Genomic DNA, 15,575 nt, shown 5'->3' on the forward strand with positions numbered 1-15,575 from the left:
TTGAAATTTGAGTGACACCTTTATTTCAGAGAGATAGAATGGTGCACGAGCACTCGTGGGCGAAGACTGAAAAACGGGAGGGAAATAAAGAATCCACTGGTTACACGATATCCAAGTAATCTTCCATCTTAGAAACATGGCATGACTGCACATTTTCAGTATCATTACTTCAGTCAGAAGATAATATTTCTTGTAACACTTCTAACAAAACACAAATACATGCTCAAAGACCAACATTAATACTAATTATCTACAGAATTTATCAAGTAATTGTACTAGAAAAACACGTGGAACATATTTTAGGAATTATTTGTTTTAAAATATATTACACGTAGCTTTTTTAAAAATTAATTTTATTACTTAGTTAGATGTTTGGAAATGCACTAGAAATACCAAATAATTGACCTTTTAAAAGAAAAGGATTTTAGCATTTTGTTGCAATCTCATTTCGTGCTGCAGACAAATACTTGAGAATACGAAATAAAATAAGTTAAAGCATATACTTTTCCTAAAGTATAGGAAAAAATCCTCCAAACAGTATAAGGCTAGATCTGCTAATAGCTTAAAGAACACAAAATAATGTACTGCACAGTTCTAAAACAACTGGAAGACAAGATCTCAAAAAATTCTCAACCAATACAAAAGCTGTAATAAACAGGATAGCAACGTTAAGTAATTTTAAATGGAAAATATCTGGCATTTCTGGATTAGAGGCAGTCAGGATTATAACACTTCAATTATGAACCAAATAATAAGCCCACTTTTAAAGTTCATCCATTTAAATGAACTCAAATTAAATCTTGTTTACGAATGTAAGAACTGATCATTCTGTTTACAATGCACATTGCTAAAATTCTATTCAGAATATCAAACTGTCATCATCTGCAAACATTTGGTAGCATTCAGGAACTTTTCAAAGTAGAATTCTGTCAGACGTTCCAAAATTCGACTATTTCAGTTTCGAAAAATGCTTCTTACGTATTATTGCTTGAGTTCAGGAATCATGTCCTTGAATGAACAACAAAGCTCAAATTTAACATTCAAATTAATTTTTTTTTCAAAGCACAATTATACTCTTGATGAGATCTCTCCATTGTGCAAGATTTCTCTCACTCAGTCCTTCCATCACATGTAAATCAAGATGCTTTAGCTTTTTTCTGATGGGTTGCATATTAAACACCAAGTCCTGCAATCTAGAGTGGGTTAACTTCTTTTTAGTTTACCGACGGTCTGTTCTACCCATTTTTCGCTTGCCAGCAAATAGATGCTTTGGTTTAAGATCAAATACATGTCGGTCAGCTTCTCCTTTCTTTCCCATGCGATTCATATCCTGTTGGGAGTTCTTCATCATCTTCTTAACCTTCTTCAACATCTAAGCAGAACAAAAATATTTTAAGTCAAAATGCAAAGAAAAAGGTGACAGTGTTAACAGCTCATATTCATATAGCATCTGAAATATGATAGAACATCTTATGGGGTTTCACAGGAACATTAAGGCAAAAATGAGACAGGAAGAGCAGTTCTGCTCAAGATACCAAAATAGGATGATCGCAGATAACTTGGATGGTTGTGATCTAGTGGATATTACAAATATAGGAAGGGGTGAGGCCATGGAGAAATTTGAAAACACATACTAAGTATTTTAAAAATCAAAGTGTTGCTTAAACTGGAGACAACATTGACCAGGATGTACAGGAGCATGGACAAACAAAAGAATTAAGAATGAGATAATTCATCTCCTTGAGCCTACTCCACCATTCAGTTCATAACCTGATTGTAGCCTCAACTCTGCATTCCCACCCATTCCAGATAATCTTTCATCCCCTTACTTAACAAGAATCTATCTTTATCTTTAAAATATTCCAGGACTCTGCTTCGATGACCTTTTCAGGAGTAGAGGTTCCAAAAACTCATGACCCTTAGAGAAAACAATTAGCCTTAAATAGGCAATCCTTGACTTTAAAACAGTAACATATAATTCTAAGTTCTCCCATAAAAGCAGAAACATCCTTTCCACATCCAGCCTGTCGAAATCCCTCAGAATCTTTTATCTTTTAATTAAGTCACCTCTTTGAAACACAATAAATAGTTCATTCTGCCCCTCAAGCCCACTCTGCCACTCAACATCACCAATGATCCCATTTATACACCCATTCTCTCCCTATACTCCTCCAGAAATTTATCCATTTATTTCCAAATAATATTCATAGACTAAGTCTCAACATACTTTTGCAGTACAGAATTCCACATCCCATGGAATTCATTTTTCATCATCTCCTTACTGACTGTGCATCTTTGTATTAGGATCACTCTTCCTCAGCCTTCAGAATGCACTCAGCAAAACCTCCCCCCACCCCCCCAAAACACCACCATCTCATCCCTTCTATTCCACAGCTCTATCCTTGTTCACAAGCCTATTGTGTAGCACCTCATTACAATACCCTCAATCTCCTCCAGTACCTAAAGACTCATGCAAGTTAGTTAAATAGAAGAATATAAGAAATAGGAAGAGGTGGTCATTGATTTGGAACTGGCAGCAGACATCAGCTTACCAAACCTTTATTTTCCTTCCAAACAAAATGTGAACAAAAATGCCACTCTTATGCAACAAATAAATCATCCCAAATTTTATCAAGGGATGTTAAAAGCACAAGGGTCCAAAACAATCACATTTCATCCAAGAAGCAAACAACAACTAGATCACAGTTGTCCAGCATTTTCAGTTTTCAAAATTTCTCTTGGAGAAACGTAAGCAAAATTATTGATGACTGTCGCAAACTGACAATGTTTTTGTATATGTGGAATTGAGATGAGTTATAGCATCTTGAAAAAAATCAAAATGCTATTCAAAACAGTGAAGTGCATTGTTGTGTATTGAGAACAAACCTTGTCATCACGCACACCAGAAAGATCACGTGGAGTGCGAGAAGTGCTCCGACTTCGAACTTTAGATGTTGGTGGTTGGGATTCTTCACGCTTACGCTTTCTGGTGACACTTCTAGATCGTCGAGCCTGCACAGCATAGTGTGCCTAAACCATGTGAGGAAAAGATAAAGTTTACACTTAAGCAGCTCACAATTATTTTAAAATATGATAATTCAATGCATTTAAAAACTCTAAAAGTTGTGAACATTACTACATTTGTAATGGAGTTTAAGAATGTAAATTTGTCATAACTTCCAAGGAAGGGCAAACTATTGCATGTCAAAACAGCTTTCAACCTATTTATTGAACTCCTGAAGCTTAATATTAACGTTTGACTACGAGAGGATAATAGTTTGAGGAACAGCTAGGAAAATTCATAGTACCCGCAGGCCTGTGCATAATTGACCTTGGGGCAGCACAGTGGTTAGCACAATTGCCTCACAGCACCAGGGTCCCAGGTTCAATTCCAACCTTGGGTGAATGTCTGCGTGGAGTTTGCACATTCTCAGTGTCTGTGCAGGTTTCCTTCGGGTGCTCCAGTTTCCTCCCACAGTCCAAAGATATGCGGGTCAGGTGAATTGGCCATGCTAAATTGCCCATAACGTTAGGTGCATTAGTCAGGAGAAAATGGGTTTAGGTGGTTACTCTTTGGAGAGTCAGTGTGGACCTGTTGAGCCGAAGGGCTTATTTCCACACTGTAGAGAATCTAATCTAATCTACACATTAACTTGCTTGCCACTCTTGGTATAAAGATACCTAAATTTGGCAATCAGTTCATGCAATTAAAAAAAAATCAACATACAAGTATAGAGGACAACATTGTACAGTGTCATATTACTTACGCTTAATTCAAAGCAAAACAATGATATTGGACTTGCGCTCTTTATTGTAGAATTGAGCACAATTTTAAAGCACGCTTTACAAAGTTGCCACAAACCAACAGAGAATACAACCCACATGATGTGGGAGGAAACAACCATGTGATTCAACAGCACCTTGCATCAACTACTGACAAGGTGTACATCAGTGGCTGGATCATATGCCTGAAGTGGGGAAGGATTAAAAGGAAAAGATTCTTCATCTTTTTTCATCCTGCCTTCTTGGGAGGAAGCACGCGTTTTCCACAAAGCATCACTACAAGAACACAGCAACGCAAAGAAACTGAATATATACATTGATCCTTGGCCATAGCCATCTCTCTTTCTGAACAGAATGATTGAACTTTAAGTAAAACAAAGAACTGCAGATGCTGGAAAACAAAAAAACAGAAATCTATAGAAAAGAAAAATCAGCAGGTCTGGCAGCATCTACGGAAAAAAAAGAGTTAACGTTTTGGGTCCAGTGACCCTTCACCAGAACTGAACAATTTTAAGTAATATTTATTTTTTAAAAAAAAACTTACATCATCTTTGTCATCCATATCTAAACCAAGTGATCCCATCTCCTTTTCCAAAGTTTTTCGTTCAATCTGTAAAAACAGAAAAAAAGTTAGAACTTTTGCTTTCAAGTTTCTGTAAGAAGATTCTACCATCTCATCCAATGTATCCATCAGGATTCATTTATGTTTAGAAATGTTATTATAATGGTCAAAGAAACATGTAATGAATCAGACTATAATGCTGACTTTTGCAAAACAATTTAGAACTTCACTATCGTAACTATCTTGAATATATTGTTATTTGGGGTGGGTGGGTGGGGGGGTGCAACTCCTCCGGTAATTCACCGACACATCAACGTCAATCAGTCATGATGGAAGCAGAGGTTCCCTTCTACCTTTCACTAATACCTAGAAGATTTGCCTCTCCCATCAACTCTGTTAAAGTGGGTTAAAAGGAAAGAAAATCTCTGATGTCCACTTTGTAAGTAATAAATAACAATTTATTTATTCAACTCTAACAGTAAACAATTTAGCAGAATTACTATCAAATCGGACAATTCCCCCCAAGGACCAACTATTCCTGAACTAAATTAAATTCTCCTGGAATGAATGCTGTGCAAATAAACATAAGTCCCACTTGTTTCAACCTAATTAATAAGAAATTAATAAATTGAAATTTAATTTCTCAAAGTTCACACTGGATATGTCTTCCTGAATGTTTTTCTGTCTTCATCTGCCCAAATTACCTTCTCAGTCTGCCAAAGTCTGGAATATTAGCTGACCGTGCTGTGGTACCGTTTATGAACAGATGGATAGATAGTACATTTTTTTCTTAGAGATTTCTTGAGAGAGTGAGACGTTTATTTCTTCATATGGCAGTTGGCTCTCTGCTGATTTTCAAAATTCCTGGTTTTATATACCCCCATGACGCATCAAATTCGTATAATTTGATTGGATTCCATGTGTCAAAACAATCAGTTTTAAATTCAATTGGTCCTTAGTCTCCAAGAGTCTTTTTAAATTAATTGGCTGAATTTAAACTGTTGGCTGGGTAGTAATGCTGCTATGCTAGGCTGTTTGATATAATATGTTTCAATTCAGGTGCTCTCTGTGCACCTGCACTTTTAACTGTGCAGACATCCATTTTTAAATCTCTAAGCACCAAAAAGAACACCATCTTTTAAAGGGATGTTGCAATACTTTTCCCCATTTTACAATTTTACTATGTGACAGTATTTAAGGGCAATATGTTGTGTTGGTTATCTCAACTGGCTATCAAGTGCTACGTATTTAAAACTCAAAAGCGCACAGAATTTATTTCATATTGGCAAGCACACTCGGAAAGACCGCAAGTATGACAAAAGGAGGCAACAGTTTGGGTTGACCAGAATGACTACCAGGAGGTGATTGTGGATCCTAATCGAAGTGAGAAGTCTGGAACAGCAATTCCACTTGTCACGTAAACCTAGATGACCACAATAAATATTTACAGTGGGAGAAGTGAAGGTGATCACCAATATGCTGATACACTGGAATAAATTTAATTTTGAAGTTTATGATCGAAGATATTGCACAAGAACCCATTCTTGAAAGTAGTACACACGAGAAGTACCAACCTTTTTAGCCGTTCTTGGCATCTTGGGACCCTTTTTCGTTTGTTTCTCTCTGGATATCAAAATTTGCATCTTTTTCTTTTCTCTAATTTGAGAGGCCAACTTCCTAATGTCTTTCATTTCTTCATCCTCACTCTCAGAATCTGAATCATATTCACCTGCCATTTGTTTCAGTTCTTCTTCTTTTTCCAACTGTTTCAATTTCTGAAAAGACGAGTGCACATTTTTTTAAAAATCTGACACCAAATAGAAGACGGAGAGCTAACACACATTAGAAAATTATATCAAAATGCAGTTTTTGAAAATAAAAAAAGCATTAATAATCCCTAGGCATTTGTAACCGCGTCTATTTTACTCCCCAAAAACCAGGTGGCTGATTCAAACCATATTCTAAGGACAATTCAACAAACAGTAACATAGGCAGTTTGACATACAGAGAACCCTATGCAGAAAACCCTGGTAATTACAGACCAGTGAGCCTTAAAGCAGTGGTGGGTAAGTTGTTGGACAGGATTCTAAGGGACAGGATTTACATGCATTGGGAAAGGCAAGGATTGTTAGGCAAAGTCAACATGGTGTGGAAAATTGTGTCTCCTGCACATGAGTGAGTTTTTTGAGAAAGTGACAAAGAACTTGGGAGGGTTCAGAAGAAAGTTACAAGGATATTGTCAGGGTTGGAGAATGTGAGCAATAGGGAGAGGCTGAACAGGCTGGAGCTGTTTTCCCTGGAGCGTTGGAGGCTGAAGGGTGACTTCATAGGAGGTTTATAAAATCATGAGGGGCATGGATGGGATAAATAGACAAAAGTCTTTTCCCTGGGGTGGGGGAGTCCGGGACTGGAGGGTATTGGTTTTGGGCGAGAGGGGAAAGATATAAAAGGAATCTAAGGGGCAACTTTTTCACGCAAAGGGTGGTGCATGTATGGAATGAGCTAGCAGAGCAAGTGGTGGAGGCTGGTGCAATTGCAGCATTTGAGGGGCATTTGGATGGGTATATATGGGTGGGAGGAGTTTGGAAGGATATGGGCTGGTTGCTGGCAGGTGGGACTAAATTGGGTTGGGATATCTGGTCAGCATGGATGGGTTGGACCGAAGGGTCTGTTTCCATGCTGTACATCCCTAGGACTCTAAGACTGATGAAGGCAGAGTGGTAGACATTGTCTAAATGAAGTTCAACAAAGCGTTCAACAAGATTCCGTTTTATAGGCTGGTTAGTAACGTTAGATCATGTGGAATTCAGTAGGAGCTAACCATCTGCACACAAAATTGGCTTGAAGTTAGGAAACAGGTGGTGGTGGTGGTGGTAAAGAGTTACTCTTCGATTTGGAGGCCTGTGACCAGAAGCATGCCACAACGATCAGTGCAGAGTCCACTGCTTTTTGGCATTTGGTATAAACAATTTGGATGTGAATACAGGAGGCATATTTAGTAAGTTTGTAAATGACACCAAAACTGGTGGTGTAGTGGACAGTGAAGTTTTCTCAGAGTACCATGGGACCTTGATCAGTGGGCTGAGGAGTGACAGATGTGAGTTTGATATAGGTAATGTCAGGTGTTGCATTTTGTTAAGGCAAAGCAAGAGACAGTACTTTGAGTGTACATTTAATGGTAGGATCCTGGTGAGTCAGAGATGGACAGCATGGAAACAGACCCTTCGGTCCAACTCATCCATACCGACTGGATATCCTAACTTAATCTACTCCCGTTTGCCAGCACTTGGCCTATATCCCTCTAAATCCTTCCTATTCATATACCCATCCAGATGCCTTTCAAGTGGTGTAATTTTACCAGCTTCCACCATTTCTTCTGGCAGCCCACTCCACACACGCGCCACCCTTTGCGTGAAGTAGTTGCCCGAGGTTCCATTCAAAACTTTTCTCTCTCACCCTGAAGCTATGCCCTCTAGTTCTGGACTCCCTCAACCCTGGCAAATATCCATGCCCCTCATAAGGTCACCCCTCAGCCCCAGACAGTCCAGGAAAAAACAAAGAGACCTTGGGTTATAGGTGTATAATTCCTTAAAGTGAAGTTGTATATAGACAGGGTGGTGAAGGTAGTGTTTGGCATATTTGCCTTCATTTATCAGAACACTGAGTATAGGAGTTGTGATGTAATGTTGCAGATGTACAGAGCACTGGTGAGGCCAGTTTTAGAATACTGTGTACAATTCTGTTCACCCTTCTATAGGAAGAATATTGAGAGGATGCAGAAAAGATTTACAAGGATGTTGCTGAGACTGGAATGTTTGAGTTATACTGAGAGGCTGAATTGGCCAGCTTTCTTTCTCTGGATCATCAGAGGCTGATGGATGACATGACAAAAGTTTATAAAATCATGAGGGACATGGATAAAATGAATAATCAATTATTTTTCCTCAGGTGGGGCAGTCCAAAACTAGAGGGCATAGACTTAAAATGAGAGGATAAAGATTTAGAAAGGACCTGAGGGATGACTTTTTCCACAAAGTGGCACAGGTATGGAGAAAGCTGCTAGAGCAAGTAGTGGAGTTGCATGCAATTACAACATTTAAAGGACATCTGGATCGGTATATGAATAGGAAACGTTTAGAAGGATATGCACCAAATGCTGGCAAAGGAAACTAAGTCAGATTGGGATGTGTGGTCAGTACAGATGAGATGGACCAAAGGGTCTGTTTCCATGCTGAATGACTCTATAAGCAATTGTTGTGCTGTGTTGAGGTCTTGAATAAAATTACTCTCTCAAATCACGAAACTAATAACATTAAAAAGGTTAGACGATAACCCTGACTCACCTGCGTAATTTCAGGGTCGATGTAATCAGCTATGTTGTGACCTTCCCATACTTCAGGAATCAGATCATGCTTCTCAGACTCATTCTTTAAATCCCAGTGTTCTAAAGAATGAACAGATGTTATTTACTGTGGTGTAAGTATTTGATAAATTAGCAGTGAAACTGCCACACAAATATTATTGGCGAATGGACAAATCATAGGCTCAAACTCCAGTCAGCCATGTACTCCCGTTCAGTACATCTGGAAAGGATTTCTACCTGCATGTGACATTTAAATGAAATAACCAATAAACAATGTCCACAGATAGTTCCTTTCCAAGACTTCATATATATCTTTACTAAAGCTAGTTAAATGTACACTAAGCCAAACTGTCAATGGAAATATCAAGTTGGCTGATATCAATCATCAAGGGACCCTCAAAACATCTGATTTGCACCTTAAACACAAAAACCTGCAAAGCCACGGACTAGGTGCTGGCAAGTGGGATTAAGAATGAGTGGCTAGTTTACTCAGTTTGCATAGATTCCATGAACTAAATAGCAGCTTTTAATGATGCAATGGGTTGATGATCATCTTACCATCAAGGTCAGGCGATGGAGATATGAACTAGCACAACAATAGGGGCCCTAGCTTAAGACAAACTGCTGTGAAACTTTCATTCAGTTCCAAGTTGGTGACAAGATTGCTATTACATATGAATTAATACAAATGGAGCACTTCATGCCCAGGTACAGTTCCAGTCTCTGTCCAAGTCATTTGCTTGCATTAAAACAAACAAGTTGGCTTGACAGAGGCTGACAACAAAATCATGTTACCTACAAACTTAGATATGTTCAGTCCTTAAATATTGCAACTTCTTGAATCTAGATTACACGTTGATTAATCAAAGGCTTCCTCTGCAAATCATGCTTTTGACGATTCAGGAAATTAAGTCATACAATTAAGAAATTAGATTCTGAACATTCAATTAACTCAAAAGAAAAACGGATTATAATATTTAGTTTAAGGATAGTTTCTCATAAAAATCAATAAAATAAGCAATTTGAAAATATTTTAAAAATTCATTACCCATGTGAATATGTAATCCTTGGATTGCAAGCCCCATTTGCAATCCAAATGACCTAATCGACCAGATACTAAGTCCTTCCACAGACACAGTTCATTTTCAAGACTATAGTTGCATGGGTGAAGCTTATGGACACCCAATTGATACAACTTACATTAAATAACAACAACAATGCAGAACAAACTCATTTGAGACACAAATTCTAATCTACTGCTGCTGGATGGAAAAGATATCAGGACGTGTCGTGTATGTACAACTCTATCTGACACTTTCCCAGTCAGTAGGCATTAGTGCTGTTGTAATTACAACATCATAAATTAGTTATTACAGGTCTGCATTGAAAATTAGATAAAAGTTATCTTTCTTGATATCTTGTTCTTCTTCCCGATTCCCTTTGTTGACAAATTCTTATATCTTGCCATACTCAATATTGAAAATTAAATTTTACATTTACTTCTAATTAAAACTTTATGCCTGTCAGTCTAATGATATATCGAGCAGGATCACCTTTTAAGACAGCACAATATACAGATTTTAGTAAGAGTAATGTCAAATGTTCAAAACATCAATTATAATTTTAACTGTGGCTATTTATTATGTGGATGATGACAAAAAACATACATTTCAAATAATTACTTACTCTGCAGGTCCAGGACATAATCATCACCCAACTCCAACTCCAAGTCCCGCTCCTGTCAGAGAAACAGCAGTCATGATAAAGTCCTGACAGAAATTTGGAATAATTGCTTACAATCCACTTTGTCACTAACCGTTTTACGTTTTGGAGCATCAACTTCCATTTTTCTGCGTTTGGAAGCTCCTTCAGGTATCCATGGCAGCCTTTCCTAAAATAGCAGAAGACAGGACAAAACAATCTTCTTCAATGCAAATTTAACTCGAGACATCCAAAACACTAACTTGTGTGCTGTAAACAGGGGAAGTGCCGCAGTAGAGTCATACAGAACAGAAAGAGACTCTTTGGTCCAACCAATCCATGCCAAACGAAATGTCCCACCTGTCCGCCACTGGGCCATATCCCTCCAAACCTTCCCTATTCATGCATTGTAATTGTACCTGCATCCACCACTTTCTCAGGAAATTCATTACATATGCAAACCACCGTGTAAAAATTTTGCCTCATCTTTTTTAAATCTCTCTTCTCACCTGAAAATGTACCCCCTAGTCTTGAAACCCCCTATTCTAGGGGGAAAAAAACAAATCAACTACCATTAAATCTATACCTCTCATTATTTTACAAAAACTTTGATCAGATCGCCTCTCAAGCTCCTCCACTCGGGTGAAAAAAGCCACAATCTACCCAGCCTTTCCTTGTACTCAACCTTCCATACCTGGCAACATTCTCAAATCTTTTCTGAACCCTCTCCAGCTTGATAATATCCCTCCCATAACTGGGTGACTAGAACTGGATACAGTATTGCAGAAGAGACCTCACCAATGTCCAGTACAACCTCAACATGAGTTCGCAGAGGACTGAGCATTGAAGGCAACTGTGCCAAATGCCTTTTTAACCACCCTGTCTATACGCAAATGAAAACTTCAAAGAGTTATGCACCTGTACCATTAGGTCCCTCTGTTCTACAACATTACACAAGGCCCTACCCTTAATTGTATAAGCCCTCGTTTGTTGTACCAAAATGCAATAACCTTACATTTATCCGGCTTGAACTCCATCTGCCGTTTTTCAGACCATGGATCCATTTCATCAAGATCCCTTTGTAATCTCAGAAAACCCTCTTCACTGATAACAATGTTGGTGTTGTCCGCAAATGTACTAACTATGCCTTTCATATTCTCAACCAAATAATATAAAATGTCAAACAAAATCAAAAGGCCAATGCACTCAATAGGACAGTACAAGCCACAATTCCTTAGTTCATGAAACTTCAGCCAGGGTGACGCTACAGTGTGACGTGGCACCTCAAAGCTCAGCGAGTAAAAACAACCCAAGTAAAATAATGCTAAGCATTACACACATGCGGGGAAAGAATTTGGTTGGTGAATACTTCTACTCTTTAAAGTAAAAGTGAGGTCTTCATTTCGTGATTAGGTCTCCAGTGTTTCTTTCTCTCTCTCTCTTGCAAAGATACTGCTTAAGTATTAGATCGATATTGATTTTTCTTGCGGTTTATAAAGACTTACAGCTGGGCATCAATGTGATCCAGAGTGGACACATCTGTACTAAGCCCCTGCGGCTTGAGGGGCTTCAGATCAGAACTGAGGACTCGGAGGGGGCTGTTGAAGGAAGAGGAGAAACGGAGGAAGCTACCTTGATTCTTTGCTCCAAAGGCCAGTCACATCCCTCAGACTAGGTAAATCAAGACCAGCCTATGATCAGAGATAGGAGGGGGTAACTGCAGGTAAGGCAATTGAGGACCATCAGTCCCTGCAATCATCCCAGATAGGAGGCAAGATGAGCCAACTGACCACAGCACATTAGCACAGGGAAGAATTCAAGAGGGCAATAGAAATAACAATGTTGTGATATGGGTCAGTATAATTAGGGTGACACATAACATTCTTTGCAGCTATTCCAAAAGCTGTGGTGTCTGCCATTTGCCATGGTTAGGCACATCACCTTGGGGCTAAAGAAAAACTTGTAGAGGGAGTGATCCAGCATCCATTGACCACATTGGTTCTATTAACATTGCTAAGACTAGAAAGGAAGATTTGCTTAAAGATTTTTAACACTGTCATACAATCAGAGATATACAGCACAAAACAGACCCTTTGGTCCAACTTGTCCATGCCGACCAGATATGCTAACCTAATCTACTTCTATTTGCCAGTATTTGGCCCTTATCCCTCTAAACCCTTCCTACTCATATACCCATCCAGATGCCTTTCGCTGTAATCGTACCAGCTTCCACTACCTCCTCTAGCAGCTCATTCCATACACGCACCACCCTCTGCATGAAAAAATTGCCCCTTAGGTCTCTTATATCTTTCCCCTCTCACCCTAAACTCCTGCTCTCCCCATCCTAGGGAAAAGATCTTGTCTATTTATCCTATCCATGCCCCTCATGATTTTGTAAACCTCAATAAAGGTCAGCCCTCAGCCTCCAATGTTTCAGAGAAAACAACCCCAGCCTATTCAGCCTCTCCCTATAGCTCAAATCCTCCAACGTTGGCAACTACCTTGTAAATCTTTTCTGAACCCTTTCAAGGGTCACAACATCTTTCAGATAGGAAGGAGACAAGGGAACTAAGTTAAACAAGTGAACCGTTGAGTTAATAATAGCTGGATTGCGATCTGAGCCATGAGGAAACTAGCATAGGTCAATAAAAGTTAAGCATGGGTGAAAAGGGTCCATCCAAGGATCAGGCTATTTTGAACCTGGTGATGTATAATGAAGCAAATTTAACAAATTATGTTAGAGTAAAAGATTTCCTTGGAAATATTGTCACTAACATGGTAGAATTTGGCATTCTGTTTGATTGGGAGGAGCTTGGATCAGAAACAACTGTGTTAAGTTTAAGTAATTAATTACAACAGGAACAAGGGTGAGTTGGCAAGACTGCACGAGGAAAAGAGTTTAGCAGTAAAGATGGTTGAGGAACGATGACAGATGTTAAAGAAAGCAATTTCATGGCCCACAGTAAAGATATATTCCAGTGAGGAAGGAGGTTTCCAGAAAGGGGATAAACCAACCATGGCTAACCAAGAAAGTTAAGGATAGCATCAAATAGAAAGAAAAAATACAATGTGACAAAGATCCGTGCTAAGCCAGAGGATTGGGAAAGTATTACTAAAAAAAAGACCAAAAAAAAACTTTGAGGCTAACTTGTAAGTAATAGCAAGACAGACAGCAAGAGTTCTCTAAATATATAAAAAGGAAGCAAGAAGCCAAAGTGACTATAACCCCTTGAAAGAACGAGGCTGGAGACATAATATGTGGAACTAGGAAATGGCAGAGAAGTTGCATGAAGAGTTTGCATCATATTTCGTAGTATTAGACACTACTAATAACATTCCAAAATTACTAACTAATCATAGGGCCAAAGGAGGAGAGAAAATAAATACAATAATAATCACTGCAAAACAAGATTAAGGGAAACTAATTGGGCTAAAGATCAATAAATCCCCTGAACTTCATGGGATGGATTCTAGAATAATAAAAAGAAGCAGATAAAGAAATAGTGGATGCACTGGTAGCAATCTTCCAAGAATCCTTGGATTCAAGAAAAGTCCTAGACGACTGGAAAACTGACAATGGAACACCTTTAGTTTAAAAGAGGAAACCAAATAACAAAAATCAGGTCACTAAGCCAGTTGGCTTAACGTCTGTTTTTGGGAACATGCTAGACTCTATTATAAGGGATGTAACAGCAAAACATTTAAAAATATAGAATACGGTCAAGCAGAGTCAGCATGACTTCATGAAGAGGAGCTGCAAATGTGTTGCTGGTCAAAGCACAGCAGGTTAGGCAGCATCTCAGGAATAGAGAATTCGACGTTTCGAGCATAAGCCCTTGAAGAGGAAATCATATCTGACAAATTTGCTGGATTCTTTGAGGTGATATCAGGAAGGATAGGTAAAGGGGAAGCAGTGGAGGTAATATGTTTGGATTTTCGCATCACCTTTGGTAAGATAACACACATTAGGTTACTTAATATGACTAAGCAAAATGGTACAAGCATAGGTAGACGATTAGCCATCTAATAGAAAACAGAGTTGGGATCTGAGGGGATTTTCATGATGGCAACCTGTAATTAGAAGAGTGCCACAGTAATCAGTGGTGGCTTGGATAAAAAAGTGAATGCACTACAAGCAAATTTGTGGAATACACAAAAATAGGTGGGAAGGCAAGTGGTGAGGATAACAAACAGCGTGCACGGGCATACGGTCAGATTACACGAGTGGGATAAAAACTTAGCAGATGGAATAAAATGCGGGAAAATGTGAGGTTTGTATTGTGGCAGGAAGAATAGAGGAGCTGAATATTATTTAAATGGAGAAAGACTGCAAGAACTGGCAGGACAGAGGGATTTGGGAGTCCTCAGCCAGAAATCTCAAGCAGTAACTGGATAGGTAAGCAGACTGTTGTTCTTTAATTCAAACAGAATGCAGTATTAATATTGGACTAATCAGACCACTGTAAAGAGTTTTGAACCACTAATCAAAGGAAATATACACTGCCATTCGAGGCAAACCAAGCCAAGGCTGATACCAGTTATAGTGGCACTGTCATATGAAAGGACTGAGTTGTTTGGAGCTGTACTCAGTGGAATTTTGTATAATGAGAGGCATTGACACATTTTTAAGGGACTTTTAAAAAGTTGTTTCACTTCACAGGAGAATCCAGGCCCAGAGGGCATGATCTCAGGTTAAGCATTTAATATAGAGATTCGGAAGAATTTCTTCTCTTGAAAGTTGTGAATCTGTGCAGTTCTTTACCACAGAGGGCTATCAAGGATGGGTCATTACGTATTCTTAAGATTCAGATAAATTGATTTTTAATCAGGAAGGGATAATGGGAAAAGGCAGGATACTGGAGTTGAGATTATGAGATCAGACATGATATCACTGAATAGTAGAGCAAACTTGATAAGCTGAATGGCTTACTTTGACTCCTCTGACTTATCTCCTACAGTTTATTATAAAGTAATCTCTGTTAGAAAGACCCAAGAGTGAACATTAAATTAAGACACAAATGAGAACAAGGACGCTATGCATTCCATTCACCATTCAAGCTCAGACAGTGTTGAATGGACAAATTAACTTGGTTTTACTTTGGCATTCCATTTTCAATCATGCAAACATCAAAAATCCCACTTTTATAAATCAACAAGATGAAAAAC

The 15,575-nt window shown here is 38.6% G+C and overlaps 1 protein-coding gene across 2 annotated transcripts in view; it reads right to left on the reverse strand.

The window, feature by feature from the left end:
- gtpbp4 (GTP binding protein 4) overlaps positions 1-15,575 on the reverse strand; it is a 38,096-nt gene continuing 22,521 nt past the window's right edge. For both annotated transcript variants that reach the window (XM_060825603.1, XM_060825605.1), the window contains 7 exons: positions 10,525-10,599; positions 10,395-10,446; positions 8,689-8,789; positions 5,920-6,120; positions 4,328-4,393; positions 2,887-3,030; positions 1-1,372 (listed from right to left, as the gene is read on the reverse strand). In XM_060825603.1, the coding sequence (XP_060681586.1) occupies positions 1,220-1,372; positions 2,887-3,030; positions 4,328-4,393; positions 5,920-6,120; positions 8,689-8,789; positions 10,395-10,446; positions 10,525-10,599 (792 nt within the window). In that variant the 3' untranslated portion in view covers positions 1-1,219. The remainder of the gene's footprint in view (positions 1,373-2,886; positions 3,031-4,327; positions 4,394-5,919; positions 6,121-8,688; positions 8,790-10,394; positions 10,447-10,524; positions 10,600-15,575) is intronic.

The sequence above is a fragment of the Hemiscyllium ocellatum genome, chromosome 5, assembly GCF_020745735.1.
Source record: "Hemiscyllium ocellatum isolate sHemOce1 chromosome 5, sHemOce1.pat.X.cur, whole genome shotgun sequence".
In the NCBI taxonomy this organism is placed as follows: Eukaryota; Metazoa; Chordata; class Chondrichthyes; order Orectolobiformes; family Hemiscylliidae; genus Hemiscyllium; species Hemiscyllium ocellatum.